The 25121-nt window shown below is 40.3% G+C and overlaps 1 protein-coding gene across 1 annotated transcript in view; it reads left to right on the plus strand.

Moving 5' to 3' along the window:
• Positions 1–25121, plus strand: part of LOC111231111 (zinc finger protein GLIS1-like) — a 45749-nt gene that overhangs the window by 16306 nt on the left and 4322 nt on the right. The window contains exons 2-6 of the mRNA XM_022758110.1: positions 1511–2636; positions 11348–11509; positions 17381–17494; positions 19776–19902; positions 22149–22308. Coding sequence (XP_022613831.1) covers positions 1734–2636; positions 11348–11509; positions 17381–17494; positions 19776–19902; positions 22149–22308 — 1466 coding nt within the window. The 5' untranslated portion in view covers positions 1511–1733. The remainder of the gene's footprint in view (positions 1–1510; positions 2637–11347; positions 11510–17380; positions 17495–19775; positions 19903–22148; positions 22309–25121) is intronic.

A 25121-nucleotide genomic window follows, 5' to 3' on the forward strand; every position in this document is an offset into this window, starting at 1 on the left:
GTCCATTACTCGTCCTCTATTAACAAGCATCTGGACCAGGTTTGAAGCAGTCGGCTGCCACACAACGCCTGGCTGTTTGCTGCAAGGGTGGCCTTAACGATTGCAGTAATGAATCAGCCCCGACTGTTACAGCGGCTCAAAGGAAACCAAATATACACCCGCTGCAGCGTCGCACTCAGAAATGCTTGATTGAAGCCTGTGGACAAGGGGGTCGGACACGCTGTTTGTTTGGGTTTCACTTCATCCAAAAACTTCTCCGCTGGTCACCTCGGTCCATTTGCTGTTAATGTTTGAACGCAGTGTTGCCGATGGCTAGAACTGAGGGATTAATGTTCAGAGAGGGTGGCACATTTAAGGTTTTATGTTTCAACCCTTGGAATGGCATGGCAAGTTGTCACACCAAGTGAGTCATAGCTCCAAAACATCACAATAAATCCTGAGTCATTTTAGCCGATAGTAGTTCAAAACAGTGGTGGGATGTTTTTATTCTAGTAAAGGAAAAGTCCATAAATTTCACACATCAAAGTCTGTTTACAGGTCTAGAGGAATATGTGAAAAAATGTCTGTGGCTCCAGAGGATGCTGTGGGAAATATATCACCTGAGTCAGTGCCGGTTGGGTCTGAAGACTGCAAGTTTGAAAATGAAAAAAAAATCGGGGTGTGGAGTCAGAGAGTGAGTGAGTTTACCAGACCTCTGTGGTCCGCTCCTCATCTCTGCTTAAGGCTACATTAGCCTCCATTAGCATAACGCACCCAAGCCTCGCACCGAACTGTTGGTGGTCAAGTTGCATTGTGGATAATGAAGGCACCAGACATGGAAGAAGAGTGTGGAGTAAAAGAGATGATATCTGCTGCATCAATTTTGATCCAATGGATTTTTTTTTTTAAATCCATTGTGAGTGCAACAATATTATAGGAGCACAAAGCTAAATTCGTAAAGTACTAATTTTGTGGCAGTTTTACCTCAGCATTTCCATCTTATTTCACTTTATATTTCAAGCATTGGTCTGATAATTTAAATCACTTTACAGATTAAGATTTTTGTTCGACATTAAGGAAGTTGTCTCCAACCTTGTGACCTTCTTACAAAAAAGCCCTTTCATCAAAGAGACATTTCCCCTCTAAACTTCTCAGATAGTTTCATTCAAACAGCTGTTCGAGCCACAGTGCTAAAACTAGCCAGTATTTTACAAAAACAAGCAAAGAAGACAGAAAAGTCAAAAAAATTAAGAGATTTGTGTAGCAACACCTTGTCTTTCCTGCCCCATCAATCATATCACACCCTCCGAGATTTATCTTGTCACCCTTTGAAAGAGTCCAATTCTTAGGTTGAGTTTTACTTGAGTTTTTTTTATCGTGTTTTGTTTGTACATGAGTAAAAAATCTGAGCACTTCCTCCACTGCTGTTTCACAAAGCTGAGTTTATGTTATTTGTTTCAGAAAGTGTTTTGCATTAGTGATTATTGTCTTCTAAGGTGACTCATTTGGGTTTGGTTTCTGTCTCCCACAGAGCACGAGAGATGACTGACCACGCAGCAGTTTGGAACAAATGACACAAGATTACACAGGCGGAAGATGCCAGCAGCTGCAGATCAATTCGATTACATTTGAGCAGTGAAAGATGCTGTGGACAGGTTTACCTCCAATGGATTCTTAAAGCTGCTTCAAGACAATTAACAGCAACGATTTTACTGAAGGGATCTCTTGCTGGAAGTCAGAGAGCGGGGGCCAGGATGTGGCCCCCTGACCTCGGACCTCCAGACGCCCAGATGACTCTCCCCGGTTTTGGGAGTGTGTTCGAAGATGTCGAGGACCTTCAGGCGCCGCTGTCTTCTGGTGGCTTCTGTCAGTCGTCGATACATTCAGGTGGCCTATGCTGTCTACCGAGGACGTCCCTGTCCCTGTCCTCCCTGGGGCGAGACCTCACCTCCTTACTCAACTGTAAGACTAATGGATCCCACATAGAAAAGACTATGGAGGACTTTGCCACTACAGCACACGTAGACCCTAAAATCACCCAGAGGTTCGGTTGTTACCCTCAGCCCTCCCTCCCTTTATCCTACATGCTCACCAGCTGTACCACATCTCCTTCTTTCTGCTCCCCCTCATCGTCGGCGTCCTCCACCTCCTCCTCAGCATCTTTATTTTTTGCCTCTTCTTTACCTCTCTCTGATGCCAGCGACAAAACATCTCAGCAACAACGAAAGCTTCAAGAAGAGTATCACACCATCAAACAGGAGCCTGCAGATGATTTCTTGCCGTGTAAGAGGGAACCTTTTCCAGTGAACAACCAGCAGGGGGAGCTGTTCCATGTTGGCCAGCCCCTCCAATGCCACGACGGTCAGGACGGCACCCAGACCCCCCTGCACTCCCCGAGGCTAAACGGACCCGTAGGACAGGAGCCTGTAATGGACCAACAGGAGCAGCTGTGTCATTGGATCGACTGCAGTGCCACCTACAGCAGCCAGGAGGAGCTGGTGAGACACATCGAGAAGGTGCACATCGACCAGCGTAAAGGGGAGGAGTTTGCATGTTTCTGGGCCGGCTGTGTGCGGCGCCACAAACCGTTCAACGCTCGCTACAAGCTGCTCATCCACATGAGGGTTCATTCTGGAGAGAAACCCAATAAATGCATGGTGAGTCTACTTTTGTATGGTTGATTGCAAGAAATAGTTTTCTGGACTATTAGATATTCCTTTAAGAGATTAAGTTTTAACACTTCTATCAGCGCTCCTGACAATAGTCACACCTGAACAGCTGCCTGGTGCTGGCCCAGAGATGTGGTCAGATAAGGGAAAAATCATATCAGAATATTTTCAGCACAGGCACAATAGAGTTTCAGACTAGATTTATTTTTGGATTGCTGTAGAGCTATATTATTTGTGTCTAAGGTGATGCTCCTTTCTGTTGCCTTTGCAAAAAAAAGTGTCCAATGTTTTCTAGGCATGCACAGTTCTTTATTTTGAATGCAAATTATACAAGTCACTCACACTTACAGTAGGTAGAGGTAGATGAGGCAAATTATGCTTATTTGCTTTTTGAAGCGCTCAAGAGTCCTGAAATAAATCACCCGCATGGGCATGCACAGCGAGGTGGTAACCATTTCAAACCCTTGATACATCCCACAACTGAAAAAAAACAACTGTATTGTGAAAATGATTTTCACATTCTGCCATTTCTCATTAATTTTAGTTTTAATTCATCCATTTAGATTCAGCAGTTTCTTGTTTGTGTCGTTGACTGCAGTCATTTGGATGTGAAATGTTCATATGGAGGAGGTTGTGGAGACAGCGTGTATAGTGGTATTTCTACGAGTCCCGAGTGAACACTTTCAACACAGTTGGCCTGAAACTCTCAATGCTTCAACAAGGTTTCATCAACCCATCGCTAATGGCCTTCACAGCCTCCAGATCTCAACACAGCTGAACACCTATGGGAGATTTTAGAGTAATGTGTTGAACAGCGCTCTCCAAACGCCAAATGAGAGAATATCTTTTGGTTGAATGTTGTTCATTTCTCCAGTAGAGTTCAGAGACTCTATGACAACGAAGCCACGAAGCTGCTGTGAAGGCTAAAGGTGGAACAACGACTCACTAACACACTTAATGTTGGGTTTTCCTTTAACCTGTCACCCAATCCATTCAAGGATAGATTGTTTTTCTGTTTTTTTTTTTCATTTGTAAAGTCTTTATTAATTCCTCTTTCTGCCATCCAAGTAAACATGTTGAAGTCTCTGTCCACAGATGAAATGTAAAAATGCAAGAAAAAAGCAAATCCTCTTCAATTCAAAGCCGACTCAGCCATTTTCAGTCACGTAGATTCATCCCAAACATGCAGGAATCAAAGCTCAGCAGCAGTTGCTACCATTTTCAGTCAGTCAAAACATACCTCATCCTTTCCAACTTTGTGTTTGCTTCAAATGGGCCATTTAGAGGTTTAACTGGGTTTGAAAGGCATTAACTTGCTTACAGTACGTCTCGACTTCCCTCAGACTGTGCACCCGGTGATCTACAGTCTGTTAGAGATGATCAAACGGTTTCCTCTACTCGCGACAGGTTTCCCTTACTCATGCATACCAGAGGAGGAAATGTGGCAGTAGTGAATGAATGGAGGATGTGTCTGTAGCACCGAGCCTCCGAGGACCAGCTGATCAGCCTCAGGTTATTCTGACAAATGCAATTAATTTATAGTTATTAAGTGGCATATTGTATTCAGAGATGTAATAAGCAGATAACTCATTCATTCCTGTAGATACTGTGTGCCCACAGAGAAGAAGTTGAAGTTTCTGATCAACTTGTCTCCCGACACATGCCGGCTCTCTAAAGCACGGACTGTTTATAAAGATGGACTCTTTTTTCTGCTTTGAAGTTTTTTTGGCGCTTCATTTTTCAGCCCCTGAAGTTGTCGCCTTGGCTTAAGTTGTAATCCTTCAGTCCTGGTTGATTCTGTGATATCTGTCATTCCCACGGTAACAGCAGGTGTGGTTTAATATGACAAGTCACAGAAATCTAAACGCCTGTTGAGCCGCTTCTTTGGCAGAGATTCAGCAGGAGAGTAATATAAGTAAACGAGTACGATACGTGTATGTTACAGGGCAGCCAAACAAAATTGTGTTGCTTTAATCAAGAAATTGGTCAATAATTAGAATTTTGCTATTATGTTATGTGCAACTGCGATGTTTAAACATTAGTAAAATAAAAAACACAAAGATTCTCAGTGTCAGGTAATTATACACTCTCAAAAACATCATTATAGATATTATATTCCATTTCTGCCAATAGATCCCCTTAAATCCTTTACACCGGCCCTAAAGAAATACTGATGTATCAAAAACGGTTCCCACAGAGAAAAACTCTTAGTATTAAATATCTTTTCATGTTTCTGGAAAACTTGTCTTATGGAACGGGCAGTCTATCTTTCAAGGATGACGGACTATAAACTCAAGATGACACGATGAATGCAACAAAAGAAACACATGTATTTTGAAAAATTCAAGACACAGGTCCAAGATGAAGACAAAACCAGACCACATTAGGTAAGACAGAGACTGTGATGTTTCTGCATTAACCATCATAACTGTGGCCTTTGAGCCCCAGCGCAGGCTCACCCTCCATCACTTGTCATGAGTCATCTTCTGACACACACTGCGGCTCGGACACGTCTGTCCCATGATGACCTTCAGTTCGGTGCCAAATCCCTGTCCCTGAGAGTGAGTAACTCTCTCCGTAATTCCCCAGCGACTCCGCCGCTGTCATCAACCTGGGACTCCAATTAATAATTCATTCAGAAATTTTCACTCAGGGACACGCTTCCTACTTAAGTGAATTAGTTCATTATAATGACATAATCTACTGCCAGCTTGTAAATATATTACTGCAGGGAGACGCCTGCGAACAGATTAATACGATTAAATCAACACAAACACAAAAAAAAAAAAAAGTCATTAGTCACACTTGAACTACGTGAATAACGTCATGCCATTTTCGTGAAGCTCTCAGGCCAAAACATGTAAATTAAGTCATTCCTGGTGCTGCAATGGAAAATGAATATCTCCCATGAATGTAGTCAGTGTTTGTTAATGAATTCAGCCTTATTTACCAGCTCATAATGTCAGGACTCATATTAGACAGGTGCTATTCAGGCAGTAAACACAAGCTCCCTAAGTGTTTTTAAATCCACTGTGGTAGATCCATCATTCATAATTTATGGTGCTGAGATGACATTCATATGTAGATACAAAGCACAAGCCTGGTGATGGTCTATATTTTTCTTCCTGTCAACGAACCCCATGAAAAGACCAAAACCTACAACGATCCTAGTAACAAGTATTGTCTGTGTAGCCAGGGCCGGTGCCATAGAGCGCCATTGTTGTCCAGAAACTATTAAATACACATCAGTGACCTACATCCTCCCAGAAAAACAGGACAGTGTCAGTCGTTTCAGCAAAAGCCCCGAAACGAAAAATATTTAGATTCAAGTGACAAAGCCGTCTGGTGGCAGCAGGAATTATGACTCTTGTCCTCTGGCAAAGGAGGACGTAAGGTGACGTGATCGCAGAGCCACAAAGTCCGAAGAGGGAGGAGGTCGGGGCGAATGGATGGGTCAATAAAACATCAGACTTAAACATTGTGTCCTGTTTCCAACTGACTGTCTGCTTTTTTCTTTTTTCTTTTTTTTCAAAGCATGACCACGATTTCAACCAAGTGTTCATTACTGTAACCATGAACATTGAAGCTCCCCAACCCTTAACAAACTAGTAATTTTAACCTAAACCATGATTTTTCCCCAAACCGAGCCAAGTCGTTTTTGTGCCTAAATCTAACCAAACCTTAACCACAGCGTTGTCACATCATAAAACATCAACAGTGATTTATAACGGTTTTAAATCACTTATTTTATTTATATAGTGCTAAATCATAACATCCATTATCTCAGGGCACTTTACTGAGTAATTTGTGGTCAAGATCTTACAATATTATACAGAAACACAACGGTTCCCACCATCAGCAGCACTTACTAACAGTGGAGATGACAGAACCGACAGAACCGACAGAACCGACAGAACCAGACTCTATTCAAATCTAGAAGTCACAGACCGACGGTGATAGGGTACGTCGGTTCACAAAACACTTTCTGTGCGTCATTCTGCGGGACAGGTACAAACGATGTATTCTGACATTTAATTTGAAGGACCAAATCTGTATTCATCCACGGTGGAAAATAATCCCTGACAAATGGACTGTTTACTCCTGCTTGAGTAACGTTTGCTCAAAACTACAGTGCCCTGCTTTCTTAAGAAAATTATTCAGTCTTATTTCTTTAGAAAATAAAATAAAAAATGATGTAGATTTACATCTTTATTGGAGCCGAGTGCCACAGGCTGCTGAAAGCACAAAGACATGGACTAACACATTATTGGTTTGGGTGTTTTCATGGGATTTCTTGACTTGCTGAACATATAGAATATCACCGGCCTTATCCTTTAAGTACATGTTGCACCGTATGAAGACAAACATTCAAAAATGTGATGATTAACATGGGAAACATCACAGGAGAGATCAATCATAGTAAGGAATAACAAACTGAATCTAAAATTGCCGGATACCTTTCAACAGAGTAAAGATTATTGTATAGTTTCCTTGTGTTTATAGGATTAGTATTCATTCTCTCATCACATGTAAAAACTAGAAGGGCACTCAGACAATGCAGACCTCCGCCAAGGCCACTGTCAAACAACATAAACCAGACTTCAGGGGGAAAAAAAAAATTCAAATTCACAGTAAATGATCTGGATCTGCCCCAAAAACGTACTTGCTTCCTCCCTGGCTCATGCCCCATCCCTCCACCAAGCCCGCTGCAAATCGCTCCAGTACGTTTGGTGTAATCCTGCTGACGAACAAACAGACACGGGTGAAAACATGACCTCTTTGGTGGAGGTAATAAAGGAAACATAATTCTTATAACAGAAGCTTTAAGAAGACACACTATACATCTCTCACGCTGCTGAGGAAATAAAGAACATAAACTATAACCAGAGCTGTGCTCCAGTTTCTACCCTGTCAAAGGTTTTTAGGAATCTGTTTCTATTTAGGAAGCGTAGGCAATTTCATTTGTTTGATTTTTTGTTTTTGTTGGAAAAATAGCCTTTAAACTGCAGTAGCAATGTAGTACATGACTGAAAGATCTGTCTTTCTTTCAAATAACTCAAACTGATGCGTTTGATTAGAATTAAACAGCTCCGTTGATATAAGGCTGAAAGATGTTGACGTTAAATCTGAAACGCAACATGTTGTGTCCTCACTTTTCCACACCATCAGTGTATGTGACCTCTTATGTGTCTGAGCTTCGCTGCTCTGTATTTTTAAGGGCTGCTTATAACTTTTTGCTTTTTGTGCCGAGGCGATTTTAAGCCCTGAATTAATTAATCACCATGATGTAGTGGTTTGTTTTTTCATGTATAGATTTATTAAAGCAAATGAGGTGTCTGACATTTACTGACTCATTAGTGAGACCTAATAAAACCCTGGAATGAATATTAGGCAGAAAAGACTGTTTCCACATTTCCCTTCAGATTAGTTTAGAAAAGGATGAAACAGGCTTTGTTTTTCTAGTTTTTAGTATACAACTGGGTCAAATTTAAAGTCTTATTTCTAAAGCACTATTAGTCCTTTTCAGAAACAAATCCATATCTGGAATTAATCTTTTAATATCTCTGAAGTGTACGGACGAAATTGCCCTCATTTTGAGTCCTAATTGTTCTTGTTAGTAGAAGACACTTATTTTTCAACCACCAATTCATGGCAAAAAAAATTATGAGATTAATTTACACAAATCTGTTGGATTTACCACATAAAGTGAAATTCAGGCAGTTTTGTTCGTTGAAGAATGTTAAAATTTGTCTAAACCTTCTGTGACTCCCCGTTAGTGCTGCAGGAGGTTGGAAACACACGTTGAGAAATATTCCCCTGTAACCTCTGTCACATTTGACAACGAGACTAATTTGAAATCTTTGAGATCAGAGATTGAATGTGACAGAGTTTCTGTAAAGTTATAAAGCGTTGGTTTCTGGCCTGCAGAGTGTTTAGCCTGCTGACTCTCATATTTGCTCCTCGCCTGGCGTCAGTCCAACAGAAACGCTTTTACCTACCACAGTGTGTGTGTGTGTGTGTGTGTGTGTGTGTGTGTGTGTGTGTGTGTGTGTGTGTGTGTGTGTGTGCGCTACCTGAAAGTTTATGATTCAATAACCTAAACTGTATGATTTTAAATTGTGATAAATTGCCTCCTTACTAGCTATTTCTGTTGGCTGGGCCTTCAACATCACTCATACGTGTTGTGAAATGAAATAAAATGAAATAATGTCACAGGCCAACAAGGTTTCAAGATGCTGAAGGGATTTGTCTCTGATTTGTGTAGGAGGATAAAAGTCCTGATGTTTTAATGTCTTCTGGTCTCCAGAGGGAAGGTAAAACTTGGACCTATACAACATAAATATGTAACGGCCATAGAGCTACTCGTTGTCCCTGACATACTGTATGTTAGTCAAACCAAGTGGAAGTCTTTTTAGTACAAATTCCCTCTCTCTGTTTCCCTGGACAGAGTTTTCCTGCTGAGCTGAGGACAGACAGTCAACACAGAGAGGATTTTGGACTAAGAAGAACGCTAACTTGATTTGTCTGAATGCTGAAGCCTCATTTTAGCTCAGCTAAATGTTTTTACACAGAACAAGCGGTGTGTGCTGATGTTGTCCCCCATCACTTCTGTTGGAGGAGCAAGTATGGGGCCAGTGTGTTCTGTCAGAGCGGCTTGTTGGATAGCTTTGAAAGTCAGATTAGAGGAGCTGTGTGCGACCGTTTCTGTAACTTTCCGAAGAGCGATGATCTGACTTTCACACCCACTTCACTCAGGGATCGGCCAGCTGTGTGGAGGTGAGAAAGCTGGGCTGGGTTTGAACTTCTCTCTACCTCTTTCTTTCATTTATTTTTTACCTGAACAACTGAGTGAAACCCTATGAATGTCTTCTTGGAGAGACTGAAAACAAGTGCTGTTATCTCCCTCTCTGTGTGACACCTAGTTTTTCGACTCAGTCTGCTAGGGTGGCTGTTTTGGATTTTGGATTTTGGCTTTTTAGTATAACCTGGCCCTCACAGGAAGTTTCTGCCATCTCCACACAGGATCTCTGGAGCTCAGCCAGAGAGACCATCAGGTTCGTGGTTGCCTCTCTTACCAAGGCCCTACTCCCCCGATTGCTCTGTTTGGCCAGGAAGCCAGTTCAAGGAAGAGTTCTGGTTGTTCCAAAACTTCTTCCATTTAAGATTTATTGAGGACACTGTTCTCTAGGGAACCTTCAGTGCAGCAGAATTTTTTCATATCCTTCCTCATATCTGTGCCTCGACATAATCCTGTCTCTGAGCTGTGCAGGCAGGTCCTTCCTCCTCAGGGCCTGGTTTTGGCTCTGATGTGCATTGTCAGCTGTGAGACCTTATATAAAGAGGCGTCTTTTCCAAATCATGTCCAATCAGCTGAGTTTACCATAGGTGGACTCCAATCAAGGCGTAAAACAGAAGCAATGGGAGGCACCGGACTTTTCAACTACTTTTCAATTGTCAAAGCAAAGACTCTGAACACTTATTTCAATGTGATTCTTTGTTGTTGTTGTTTTTTTAAATTGTAGCATAAGGCTCCAACCTAACAATGTGAAAAATTGAAGGGATCTTAAGACTTTCTGAATACACTGTTTAAGGCAGACTTGAAAAAAATGTTTTCATCCTTTAATGCATCATCCACTTAGGGGGCATCCTAAATAAACGTTTTCTTCCAGCCAGCCCTTTATCAAGCAAGCCCCTCAAACTGGAGGCAGCTGTAGCTCAGGTGGTAGCGTAGGTTTCTCCGTTAAGGTTTTAATGTTGAAGTTTCCTCGAGTAAAACATTGAACTCTGAACTGCTCTTGATGTGTCCTGTGTTGGATGAAAGCGTGCAGCAAATGATGCAAGTTCACACAAGTTCTGAACCAGCATCCTGCTTCTTATGTGCGACAAAGTGGGTGAGGACGCACCATTTGTCCCCCTCTTTTACCTGAACGTCAATTGTTTCCATCATAGTTTAATCATTTAGCAACCATTTGCAGATGCATAAGTAAACCCGGGTTTGTAGTGTTTTGCATTTTGTTTGGTTACAGTTCGTACATCATTACATCATTACTTCTTTTAATAAAACACAGACATGTATTGTTAAGATAAGTTATTGTTTGTTGGTACAGTTTAAGTTCCACAAATCAATTGTTTGTGTGTCTGCTGCTCACCATACCCACCATGTGCTCCAGGGACTAAAGGAGGAAGTGCCCAAACACTTCCTGTCTGTCTGTCTACACTGGGTACATCATCAGTGATGTCACCGGGGTAGACTAAGTGCGGGGGCGGGGGGTGTTTCTTTAGTGAACGTTCAGTTTGAGTTATTTATGTATGCAGGTTAAAATGGTAGACTGACTGGGCCATATTGGGAGGTTATTGAAAATACCATTAACTTCGTCAGACCGCTGTTTTCAGGAGATTGGGATGGCAAAAATGGTCCGGTGCAGTTGGCTGGAGTTGAATGGGGGGGGGGGGTATTTAAGCAGTGCTTGCCTCTGCTAGCAGGGAGAGCGCAGCAGTATAGCCGCATGCACGCGGAGTTGAGTTGCTATGAGTTGCTTGTACATATTTTTGGTTACACATGTTCAAGGTGTCACACTCCATGTAAATAAATCAACACTTGGACAAAGTTTCTTGCCTCCTACCACCCACATTATGGAAATACTAATTCATCAGTCTTTATGTAATCAGACTTTTTTTTTTTTTGTTTTCCTTTTCAGTTTGAGGGCTGCTCCAAGGCGTTCTCCCGTCTGGAGAACCTGAAGATCCACCTGAGGAGCCACACCGGAGAGAAACCGTACATCTGCCAGCACCCCGGCTGCCTCAAGGCCTTCAGCAACTCCAGTGATCGAGCCAAACACCAGCGCACACACCTGGACACGGTCAGCGGACGACAACACATCACCATCCACACCACACCTGCCTTTATAGTTTGTATACAGCATGAAACCAGTGAACAGCATTTTTTATCAGGTAGATTATTGCACACACATGCAGTCTTACGCTTTCGATAAATCTGAAGTGAATGCCTTTTTTTGACATTTCACAAAGAAGAGAAATCAGTTCATTCAATCACAAAATTCTGAATGAGAAGTTTGTTGAAGTTTGTTGTTTGTTTGTTATTGAGGAGATTCTCCTCGTGTCTGATCAGGTTATCAAAAAAAAAAAAAACCCATCAAAACCTCCCTATACTTCCTATTTTCATTCATGCCAGCTGCATGAAATTAAATGGGAGTGCCAGCTTAATGTCTTGAATAAAACAGGCAGCATAATTCAACATCTCATAACGTCACATGGGGGCGAGCTTCCCATCGCGCTCACCATGGTCATAAATTTAGGCTTCTGCTGCAAAATAAGTTATGAAATCCACCACTGATGCAGCCCGTGAGAGAACAGAAAACTGGCTTCTTCCTAGAAATCCAGACTCTTTAACTCTGCGCTGCTCCCGGTCGTGCACCAGGGGCCAAATATCATGCCAGGATTGTCGCTCTTTCCATGAAGGTATGTTCATGTCCAGTGATGGAAAGGACATTTATTCAGGTCATGTATTTAAATACAGTTTTGAGGCACTTGTACTTAACTTGAGTATTTCTATTTTGCACTACTTTCTACTTGACTACATTTCAAAGAGAAATTATATACTTTTCACTACATTTATCTGACGGCTTTAGTTTCTGGATACTTTGTAGATCAGGATTTTACCACAAAACAAATTTGATGGATTGTTATAAACTTAGTAATTAACATCAGCTCCACCTGGGCCTGCTACAACATTTAACTTACTTATACAGTCAGGGGTCAAAGAAGTACTCAGATCCTGATATGATTTCAAAATGAATTCAAAATCCTACTTAAATTTAATATCATCAGCAAAATGCACTTAAAGTATCAAAAGTAAAAGCATCTGTTGTGCAGTAAAATGTCTGATATCTGAGTCGGTCTGACGTTGTTAGATTGTTAATACTGATGCATCAGTGTCTATATGCTTACTGTACACTTCTTGAATGTAAAATTTTACTTGATAAAGTAACTTATATATCTGTGATATTAATGTATTGGAGTAAAAAGTAGAGAAGAAATATAAAGCAGCAGAAAATGGAAATACTCAAGTAAAGTACTTCAAAACTCTAAATGCACCTTTCCACCAAAGGCTATAATGTGATAATTTAACACCGTCTATTTACTTCAGTGAATTTTTTGTATTTCCACACTGTGGTATTGATCCTTTTACTTAAGGAGCTGAATAATTCTTCTGTCACTGTACATGTCTTAATAACGCTGTAAGGAACACTCACATAAAGTCTGAATAACAACAAACCATCACTTTAACTGTCAGATGAAGCCAGCCATGTGAAGTAGTCCGTGTCTGAAAACCTCTCTCTCCAAAGACTACACGTTGTTCAGCGTACTTCTTTATGATACACAATATTTGTGAGGCAATAAGGGAAACTCAACACACACAAAATCATCTTTATTCAGAGGGTCACCGCTCCCTTCTTCCCTCCTCGTTCTTCATACTTGCCTGATATAGAGCCTGGGCATTCTTTAGGATTGTGAAACTGCATACCTGCTGCGGGTTTCTCCTGTAAACCACAGTTATTTTTACTCCTGCTGACAAGCGATGAGGACTTAGCAGTAATCCAACAAATCAGACCTCTTATTACACGGATGACATGAAGCTGTACGTTGCACTGCGGTGTTAGCACAACAAGAGGAGAAAGACATTTTCTTCTTTTCGTGGTTTCATGCCGGCCGATAGCGGCTTCGCAGTTGCGTCACAAATGAAGAATCAGACGCATCTGGCGCCATCACATCTGGCCCGTCTGATTTTAAGTAATTGCTGAATATAGTATAACAACCAGCCGGGAAAAGACTGGTGTCAATGCAAGTGACTTGAGTTTGACTAAATAAGTTGTATTGTGTTACGAATGTTTGGGGTTTGTTTCTAAAATGAGGTCAGCCTCATGCAGACGTGTCTCCACAAACAATTTGCAGCTCACATAACTTGAAATGTAGCTGTTTTTTTTTGTTTTTTTAATACTTTACAGCCAGTATTAACAGCTACCTTACTCCAGTTTCTGATGGATTTGTTTCCCAGTTTGTATTTCAGACGTGTGTACGTGACAGTGAGGATTTGGTAGCCAAAAATGATGCAGCCAAAATCAGCAATAATGGTGAAAGATGATGAATTATCGATCAAAATAGCAACTGAAAACACACTTTCTTGAAAGAAAGTCTTTGTTTCGATTCTGACACACACACACACACACTTGCACATTGACATTTATATTCGTGTGTTTTACACAACGTCTCAATATTACGAAATGGCATCATCACTTTACATGGCATTACTTTTTAAGATTAGAAAGACAGTAGAGCTCAGCACTTCATTGAGAGTTGATCTGTTTAGACTCTGAGTCGGGCTCTCAGGGAATATTGTTCAGAAACAGTTTGGAAAGAATAAGATATTGCCCAATTGTTGCCAGCATGTAGAGTTAGGCACTGTGGAGGAGTGCTTACTTGCTCTGGTGCAAGATCTACATCTGATTGCACGCCTGAAATTTGAAATGTTTAAATTTCATTTCAATTCTCGTGTTAAGGATTACACAAACTATTTGGGATAACAAAAGAGGAAACAAAAGCAAACTCTCTCAATAAAACCGCACAATAGAAAACGATGCAACATAGCTGAAAAGGTCCTGCAGCTTATTGTATCTCTCTGTACAAAACACAATCTGACATAAAAAAGTAACATCAGATGTAGTTTTTACACTATCTCCAGTATATTGACACCTATAGGCCTTTTAGTATGACTTTTCATTCAATTATTAACATTTTTTTAAACTTACAAAGTTCCTTTTCAGTTCCTCAGTCCTGTCCCCTTGTTTCTCAAACTCACACATACACGTTCTCTCTCAACTTTTGGACACTACTGACCTGATTTGTGCTGTTTTGAAACCTACCAGATTTTTAGAGCTGGAGTTTAATGAGCAAAGGATTAATTGGTTCAAAATATTATCTTTAAACCTGCTGCGTTGCTGTTACCATTATTCTTTTATGTTCAGATCTTGGTACTTAAACCTACAAGATTCAACTAAATTCTGTACATGTGTTTTCATGGGAACTTAATTCACTCCACCTGGTTGAATAGTGAGTAATGAAAAGGGGGGAAAAAAATCTGTAAGGAATTAGATTCATGGAAATGGTCTCGTTAACTCATCCTAACTCACAGCTTTGATGAAATTGTGAAATACAAGCAACTCAGCCTCAGTAACAGAAAACAGCTTTTTCTTTTCATGCTTCTTAAGTTTAATGGTGTTAAAACATTTATATATTTGTACCGATTTTTTTGTTTGTTTGTTTGTTTGTTTTTTGCGTGGAATATATTCCACTGCGATCAGGTGAAGATGAAAGTCTACAATATATCCCATATGTGATATATGTACACTACCAGTCTGTTCTTTTGACTGGTACTGTACATATAACGAATTTCCATATGACATACATGCACATATAAAATAAAATGTGTTAACATTTTTATGAAACCTATTGGAAAACTATTTCATATATTGACATATATGGCTAGCCCATACAAATGTGTATGTTTATGTATGTATCCCTATATTGTAGACATATATTACATGAATATATATCTATCCCAGAGCCTGTCAGTACATGGTGATATCATTAACACAGTAGGGTCCAAAAGTCTGAGACCAGTTTCACAGAATGGGCAGATAGACATGTTTAAAATGAATGAGAACTTAATAATGAAAAACATATAGAAACATTTAGAATTTGTATATGTATGCTGTTTTGATAAACTTGTATACATAAATTGAATATATTATAATTAACATACATGATGGCAACATGTTATACCATATTAAAAATCTTCATAGATATTTTTAATATATGCACATTTTCAAATTCTATTATCATACATGTTATAAACAAATATCTTTATCCCTCCTGTTGTCCTGTTGTTTTCAAATGTTTTTATATCAGAAATATGGTTTTCTTTCACGTAATTGCCTGAAAAAAACATGGATGGTTCCTTACTACACTTTTTTGCAAATGTAAGTAATGATCAGTATTTTGAGGTGTTTTATTCATATTTATAGCATCTGTGGTCTTCAGGGAAGACAACAGGTGTCATTATGTGCTGCAGTATCCTGACTAAACTTTGACATATACCTGTCTGTGATAATCCATCAACCAATGTTGCACTGATTGGAACTATAGTAAAAAATAATTCAGAATTTCTACTTTTTAAAAAAAAAACAACTCAAAAACAAGGTGTATTTCTATGTAAATTAGGTCTATTTACCATAAAATAAAATAAAAAAAGTGTAAAAGTTATGGTAATGAGTTGGAATGAAGCTGACTGAAAAGGTGTAATAATTCTATACTTCCTGTTTTATCAATAGTCAAACTTATTGGATCAATTTTGACCTGGGAGGACAAAAGTAGCATGGTCGACATGAAAACAACACAGAAGCTATACATATGTCCAGCGGATGTATATGTGATGATAATATATCCCCTTATAGGGGCTATATGTGGCAACACCACCCCTTTATAAAGGGACATATAGCTATGTTATATATTACATCTCAGTAAGGGATGTGTTGTGCAGTCTCCAAACTTCAGAATATGTGCGTCTTTGATTCAGAAAAACCTCTGGACTGGTTGCTGATTCACAGTTTACCTTATGAATGAACTGATTTACGGCTGAACAGGAAAAAGTACATCTCTTAACTCCTCTCTCTCTTCCTCTCCTTAAGCCTGCAGACGAAAGGTAAATATGCTCCGCTCTCAGTTGAGAATCACGTTACGTAAAATGTTGACACGATCTACATGTCCATCCTGTCACTGTTAGTGCAGTTGTCACGCCAACAAGCCGCATTTACAATATTTATCCAAAATGTTTCTGCTTGTGATACACAACACTACTGTACACAGCATTAACACCTGTGACCCATCTGGATGCGCCTCAGCCAAACTCTGCTTGTTATTTGTAAACACTATTATATTTTATGTTTGACATCATCCAGTGTGACTGTATTAACTTCATCGTGTGGCGAGTGTTGTGACACATGACGTTGTGTGAATCTGTTCTTGGTAAAGACGACATCACAAAGTCTTGAGTTTTGGGATGTTTGCAGAGCACAGACGAGAGGGTTCAGCCTCTACCACTTTATGAACCACAATCCCTAAAACCTTTACACACCCTTTCAAAAAATGCTGTTGATGTGTTGTGTATTTTGCTGTTTTGTGGCATATTTCCTCTTGTCGAGTTTGTTTTCTAGCAGCTAAAATTGAGCTTGACAGCGAAAAACGTTGCAGCGATTTTAAACATTAACGGTAAATGTGAGGTTTTGGTCTCAGCCCCCTCAGTATCAAGGGCAAAATGGGAAATGCAGTAAATGTGTAACATAAATACTGAAGTAGACACGGCTATTGGAAGAGATTGCAAAATCCTTCAGAGTATTTTCATTTTTATTTTTGACTTTTGATTGTTCCTCTCGCAGAGCAGGAACTGACTGCAAGCTGGAGCGCAGTTCCTTTGAACACTGGAGGAGATATTACATCACAAAATAACACAATAAACTTCACAGACTGATGATATATAACAGGGGGATGAGAAGCCAGCGTCGCAATTTATTTTCATTTTATTTTCATTTTATTTTCATTTCCTTTGTCTCTTTGCCGTCTCTCTCACCGCCTCCTGTTGTGGTTTTCCTTCACAGAAGCCGTACGCCTGTCAGATCCCGGGCTGCACCAAGCGCTACACCGACCCCAGCTCGTTACGGAAGCACGTCAAGGCTCATTCAGCCAAAGGCCTCCAGGAGAGAGAGGTCAAGGTACCAACTGCAATTATGGGTTGTTGTTTTTTTTTGTTTTTTTTACACATTGGACATTTAGCTGAGAGCAGGATATGATTACTTTCCCTGACCACCAGCATCAGAGACACGCCTCCTTAATCAAACCTCCCTGTGCCTCTAAAATAGATTAGATTAGACTCTATTAGATTAGATGTGGTGGACCAGCAGCAAGCAGTAGTGTGGTTTAGAAGAAGTGGCTGTGAATACAATACAGTGAAAGCAGCAGGCCGGTGGGGGGGGGTGGCACTTTGGGGCATTTGAAGCTTTTATTGGACAGGAGATAGTGGTACGCAGCTGGACTTGAACCAGAGACGTCGCAGTTACATAATCAGCGTCTTCGATCCCCAAGCCACCAGGACGTTCCGTAAACTGTGGGCCCATTTCTTCATTATTTAAAGATCATGTTTTGTTCCTTGACCTCAGCTACATCCGCATCAACGTTAGATTTTTTTTTAATGGAAATAAGATCCATGATTTAGCTGCATTCATTGTCACCGGATGGTGTAAAAGCTGTTTCAGAGACGTTTCTGCCCCAATAAGAGTAAAATCTGTCTCTTTGTGAAAAAGGTTAAATGCAAAGATATTGAAAAAAAAAGCATCTGCCTTCAAAATAGTAATGGCTATAAATTTACTGTGTCAAATTCCCAAACTAAACATTTTAAGTACAAATATGTGAGTGGATATAACAACAGAAGCAGCATCAGTCACTAACAGATTCACTGTCAGAGCTGTGTGTGCTCAATATTTACATTCATTAAGGAGCGAGTGAGAACAAATATACTCACTAATGCTCAATATCAGAGCTGCTGGAGAACTGTGTTACATATTACAGGTTAAGTTTGAGAAGTTTATGAGCGTAGAGTAGTTTATCAGAGAAAAAGTAAAAGAGATCCTGAGAGTGTCGAGCGAAGAAGTCAGGAGTAGTGAAGAGAAAAAGCAAGGCCGACAGTCTCAGAGACGGAAATGAAAAGCAAAACTCTCTTTTCTCCTCTATTGTATCTTGATTTCATTCTCTGAGTCCCACCTGATGAAAGTCAATATCCAGTGTATAGGCATGTGAGACAGTTTGTTCCTTTTTTTTTTTTTTTTTTTTTTTTTTTTTTTAACCCTAAGGCACAAAAAGTATATTACTCTTCCAAAAAACTGAGTTTTACACTGACATGGTTCTTTATATAAGATTTTAAAAATTGATTTCTCCGAGGTCAGTGGTTTTGGGTAACACACACTCGCTCCATGAACAACTCTTGTTCCTCTGAGAAAGAGATGGAGAGCAGCAGCAGCAGCAGCAGCAGCAGCAGCAGCAGCAGCAGCAGCAGGAGAGAGGAAGCATGTTTGTGATTCAGTAGGATGAAATACAACAAAACAAAGTATTACACACACTCCCTGGAAGTCAGAATAGGGAGCCTATTGTTCAGCGTTATCTGGGCCTTGTTTGTTTTCTATGGACCATGAGTGACACTGGGGCTTTGTGTGTATTCCCATGCCTTGTTTGGTTTAAACACAACCACGTGTGCTTGTAAGTTGTGACATGGCTAACACACCCTGCGCTGCAGTAAAATCCTATGGGGCTCAACAGGACTTTGAAATATTAAACATGCACTTCGTAAAACTCCTTACGGTTATACATTTCTTTTAGCTGATGTGTCACAGCTCTTGAAGTTTGCATTTTCATAAACACTGGTTTGAGCGAACATTTTTCGCTGATTATTCATCCCTCTTTTGTGGTTCCTGGGTGTCCTTCGCGAGCTTCTTCTGAGTCCTGGAGCTGTCGATAAATTGTTTTGGAAAGTCCTGGGGGATGCTCTGTTAACGCTGGATAATAAAGTAAATTGTCTTGCCTTAACTTTGTTAGAACATTTTGGAATAAAGATTGCCTAACAAGATTTCTGGAGTTTGTACTTTAAGAAGCTGGATCGCGAGACAAAACAAGAACCAGGCATCTGGTGCAAGCATCATTTCTATGAAAAATGAACAGTAGAAAAGCGCCTGCAGAAAACTCAGTGTTTTCAATTGATCTACTGTATGTAATCAAAAGAGAAGTGAATACTTTCAAATGTAGCTCATGGAATTTGTATTGCCAAAAAAAAACAAAAAAAAAAAAAACAACAACTGGAAGACAACTAAGCTACAGCTTTATCATAATCATTTTCATCCCTGCATCCAGGCAGGCAAACGCACATGCTCACCAACGTGAAAACATGATACTAAATGTGCCGTATTACACTTCTCCATGAACATCTGTGTTTTGTCTTATTGACAGGTTCAAGTGCACACGATGCTGGAGTCGGACATTTTGAGCGATTGTCTGGCGAGGCAGCACCTCCACAGCTCCGCCCCTTCTCACCAAGGAAACGGCTCACCTTTACCGGGCTTAGATGACTTCACAGGTATGCGCAGATGAAACGGTAGCAAAAGCAGTGGAAATCTGTGTTTAGCCTCCAACACCTCTCTGGAAAAGAGTAAAAACAAAGAAAAAGGGGTAATTGGCCAAACACCTGGGCTGTTAAGCTGTCTCTTTAATTTCCTCCCATGGCCTCATTTGCTCCTTTTCCTCTCCCTCCTCCTCCCATTCCTTCGATGATAGCTCATCATGCCAGTGTTTACCTTGTCCAATTACCGGGCACTGACTGCGGGCAAGTTGGCCCTCTCCCCGCTCGTCCTTCAGCTTCTCCAAACCAGTTTTCCAGCCAAGCTCTTTTTCTTTCCCTTTCAATGGCTGAACTGGGATCAAGAAGCTGTCAGGTACATTGAGGCTCAGTTGGCAAAAGAGAGGAGAGAGTGTCCAGGAGAGCTGTCCATGTCTATTACTTCAGACTACTTGCAGTTTTACCCAGAAGACTTTGAGGGAAAAGCCTCAAACGGCACACTACGAGCTATGTTTATCCAGGGTGAAACAAGCATGTCAGTGTTTAATTTTGAAAACGTCCCAAGAGTACTTTGTCCTTATCAGAAAGGGGCCAAATGTTAGAGCGTGAGACCTCATGTATATACCTGTGTATGTACATTACTGTAGGTATGTTGGATGTGCAGTGACATATCCCATCATCGTCAAAACCCAAGTGTTGAAAGCTCTGCTGATGGCAAGCAGGAATACGTGATACGCTTTTAAATGAATACACCAGCGAAAACTAAACGTCCGTCTTAAAGGTGACTCTGAAAAATTTGTTGCTTGCTACTTCACAGGGAAAGGAAACTGTAACCAGCTGGATGTGAACTGTTGAAATGGAAAAAAAAAAAGTTGCTAAATTGTTCAAAGAAGCCTCTCAAACCCTTCTTGCGGTATTATCAGTTTCTCCTTTGTCCGTTTGCTGGCTCGGTGTGTTTGCAAAATACTCATGTGTTTGCCAAAAATGACTGAAATGTGACTAAATGTGGCTTCTGTTTCTTGCTAGCGTAGTTAGCCATCTAACCATTAGCTGTGTCGAAAACTGATGTGGATGTGGCCACCCCAGGCTACAGTCTAGCCCACTTGCTACCCCACATAACAGGATCTGTAAACAGTTGGTCAACAGTGAAGATAAAATGTATTAATTGAAAGTAAGAACAGGAACAAAGAAACCCAAGTCTAAAGAGCAGAGATTCAAGTGCAAGCTGCAGGAGTACTGGGAGCTGCTAATAGGAATAATAATAATAATACTGGAAAATAAATAATATGGCTCTTTCTCTTTTATTGCCTGCACATCCATAAACTATCAGGGGCTTATTTTAGATGCACACTTTATGACCCATAAGTAAACATCATAATCCAACATCTGCACTGTGCCATACCACAAAGAAGAAACTGAACAGGACTCTCATGTGTGTGCCAGCCCAAAGTGAGGCCTGGCCAACAGTTTACTTGGTACTGAACAGTAAATTGAGATTTTAAACACTTAGTCATCATCATTTTGCGACATCACTGATGGCTGTAGCGAGAGCTGAAATTAAATCAGTTCTGTTCCAAAAGTAAGAAAACATCATTCAAAGTCCAATCCAAAAACCCAAATCCCCAATCTGGGAACAGAGACTTTATTAACCATATGTTGTGTGGCTCACTTCGTAAGTTTAGACAAGTACAGCAGCTTGTAAAACGATCTCATGTTGTTTATTCAATATTGATGTTTTTACCAGCCTTTAATGAACTCCATTTCCCATAAGCCCTTGAAGTTGGCAGGCTAAACACCACTGCACCTTCATCTTCATCTGTAATAATACTTCATAATTTATTTGTTGATTATATTTTATATTAATAATCATAATCCGTAAGTAACTTGTAAGTTAAGTTGCCAGATAATTTTGTCATGAAGTAAAAAGTACAATATTGATGGAAGTGGAGTAGAAGTATAAAGTGGCAGAATATTCATGTAAAGTAAAAGTAATTCAAAAGTGTAGTTAAGTACAAGTACTGCACTGTAAAGGTACTTATCTACCACTGAACCATGTGTACCTGAGTATACAGCCACATTTGGGCTTGAGTATGAGTTTCTATGGACATGCTTCTCCTGAAACTGCGTCACTGTTGGTTTCCACTGTAACGGATATAAATCCAAGCAGTAGCTGCACAAACCTCCACGTAGGAGCAAACTTTTCACATGGTGACGCATACTCATAAAGGTAGTGAAATAAACCTTTAATCTCTACGTGTGTGTTTCAGGTGTGTATTCAAACAGCAGCACCGTCCACAACAGGGGGACACAACAGGACTTCCTCCCTCCATCAGCAGACACCTGCTCCAGGTATCAAGGCTTAGAGGGAAACTTTGACGCCAACAGCCCGATATCTTCGCTCACAAGCCCGGGGAGCATGAGAGAGGGGTGAGTGTCGATTATTTATTTATTCAAAGTTGAATGTCAACACATGAGCTTCCTCAGCAGTGCTTAATTTTTTTCAGGATTATTTTTCCCATTTTGAAATTATGGGTTTTGCACTAGTCTAGAGCTTCGCAGAGTGAAGTCACCATTAAGAAAAGTTACAGAAGTTAAACAATAAATTACTGAAGAATATCTTTTTATATATTTTTTATTTTCTCTGCGTCATTCATTTTAAAATTATATTGCTTTTATTTCTTGGAAGGAAGAGTACTTTAATGATACTTGATGATGTACCCAGAGGCAAACTTAAATGGTCAGTTCATTCACATAAAAAAAAAAAAAAAAAAGAAAAACAACTTAAAACACATTTTCGTGCTTACCCCTAGTGGTGTCTGGCACGGCTCTGAGTTATCTGATGCTGGGACTTCTGCTGCCAACCCAATACAATGGAGCTGAATGGGATTTCATTTGAATTTGGCAGTTTTTCATTTGGAGCTATTTTCTACTGGAGATAAAAATAGTGAAAACTGACCACAATTTTTCTGCTCCTCTCTTCATGTGAAATCCATTCTTACAGCGGTGTATTTTCGGGTGTTCGCCCCAAAATCTGCTGCCTTTTTATGTATTCGTTTGACGTCTCTGGCTAGCATTGAAGCATTTTTTAAACTGCCCAACACTTCTGAGCAGTCCCTCCCTGTGTTATGTCAAACCCCGAAATCCTATTTCAACCTCAAATACGTGGATGCCATCAAAGCCCTGCTTGGATGTGACTCTTAAGATTTCGCATTCACTTTGCTTCGCCTCTCTGTTGTCTGGAAATCACAGGGAGAGCGATGTGAGCTTATGCATTCTTGAATAAACCAGAGACATTATCACCAGAGATGGAGTTATGGCTTTGTGGTTGCGCTGATTGGGTAGTTGGAGGCCACAGAACTTATGTGTACTGTAAACTGAGACAAATTTTGTCTGCCAAGTATAAAAGTAGAAGTGAGACTAAAAAGATACAGCTGAAAGCCTGCAGGGCTGCAGTTTCTGGACAATATGGCCTCAAATCATTGGTCATTGAAGGTTTGCCTATAACTAACTTTTATTGTCACAATAGTAACAACAAAGGCGGTCGTCCAATAAAAGAGAGTTGATAAGGGCCAAAATAACATTTTTGTGGCTTAATAAATGATCTAAAATCTTCACATATGATGAACATATTTTCTTGTGAAATTGGACTTGGACCTGGAAATTGGTGTTAAGATGTTTTCTTTTCTCACTGAACACAAATTCAAACATATTAAAGGATGAAAAAACTTGAAGCTTTCAGACAAGTCTTTAAACATTGACATATAATCTCCTCAATTAAGAAATTCTTCGCACAAGCTCCACTACCTGGAAAAATTTACAGAACTTTCAGCTGAATTTCATCATTTTCATCCACTGATGAGATTTACTAGAAAGCTCTGGAAATTTTCCAGTTAGTGAACCAACAAGGACAAGGACTTCTTTTTTGTAAACTGAAGGAAAAAAAAGATATTGTAATATTAGTAATGATGATGCATTTTATTGTTATTTGATGTAACACTGTGTGTGTGTGTGTGTGTGTGTGTGTGTGTGTGTGTGCGTGCGTGTGTGTGTGTGCGTGCGTGTGTGTGTGCGTGCGTGTGTGTGCACGCGTGCTGTTCAGAGCTCAAAAAGGGCCTTGAAAATCCTGGAGAGTTGTTTTGGTGTTCAAATCTGGTTTAAATCTTGTTTTAACATTAATGGCTTTGGATGTCCTTCAAAACACTGTATTTTCAAATGCATAAAACACACCCAAACACACTGAGATGACGAAGAAAAAGACATTCATGGAAATGGGCCTTGATGGAAAGTACTGTTTTTTGCGTTTGATCATATTAAAGGGTCTAGATGGATAGATAGATAGATAGATAGATAGATAGATAGATAGATAGATAGATAGATAGATAGATTTCAGTAATAAAACAGCATCATATTCACTAATGTTGAATTTAAGAAACATAAACTACAGTGGATAGCCTTGAAAAATGAATATACAGTATGAACGCCTAACTTCATCCAGATGCTTCACTTCTATCACCTGCATTACACCTGGATTTCTTGACTTCAGAGCATCCAGTTTAAGTCCTTTAATGTGATGTTTAGGTCAGAGTTTCTGTGTGTGTGTGTGTGTGTGTGTGTGTGTGTGTGTGTGTGTGTGTGTGTGTTCAGGACATATAACTGCTTTCTTTAAGGCAGCATCTCTCTGCCTCCATTGCCTCAAAGCTTGCAGCCACAGCTTCCATGAAGCTATGCACAATCTGTCCATTGACGTCTCTTTATAGAGACTGAGGATGTCATAGAATCCCACTGGTGCCCGCAGTACGCGACAGCCTGCCAAAGCCAATACCAGACAAGCACTTGTTTTTCCCCCAAATGACTTAGCGAGACGTTAAACACGTGAAAGTAAATTATCTTTGCTTCGCAGCACAGCCGGCATCAAGCTCTGACCTCATAGCCAGGCGCGTGTTTACTCTGGCGGAGACGAGCCTTTTTGACGTCTTTTAATTATTTAATACTTGAGGGATTCAGAGGCCCGCGCTGAGGCTTGTCCATCAGCGAGTATTTGTGATGTGCAGTGTTTGTGTGTTTTGTGGTCAAGGGGGAGGGGAGGTGAAGAGCTTGGATGGGCTTTTTGGAGTCCATCAGATACAGGCGCACTAACTGGGGATGGCTCTCACAGAAACGCTATTATACAATTTGAAGGAAAGAGAAGCAACAAAGTTTACTTTGCAGAAGCTCCGAGTGACATTGGATCCAAATAGCTG

This window comes from Seriola dumerili, unplaced genomic scaffold, assembly GCF_002260705.1.
Source record: "Seriola dumerili isolate Sdu_G_001 unplaced genomic scaffold, Sdu_1.0 BDQW01000291.1, whole genome shotgun sequence".
Taxonomy (NCBI): Eukaryota; Metazoa; Chordata; class Actinopteri; order Carangiformes; family Carangidae; genus Seriola; species Seriola dumerili.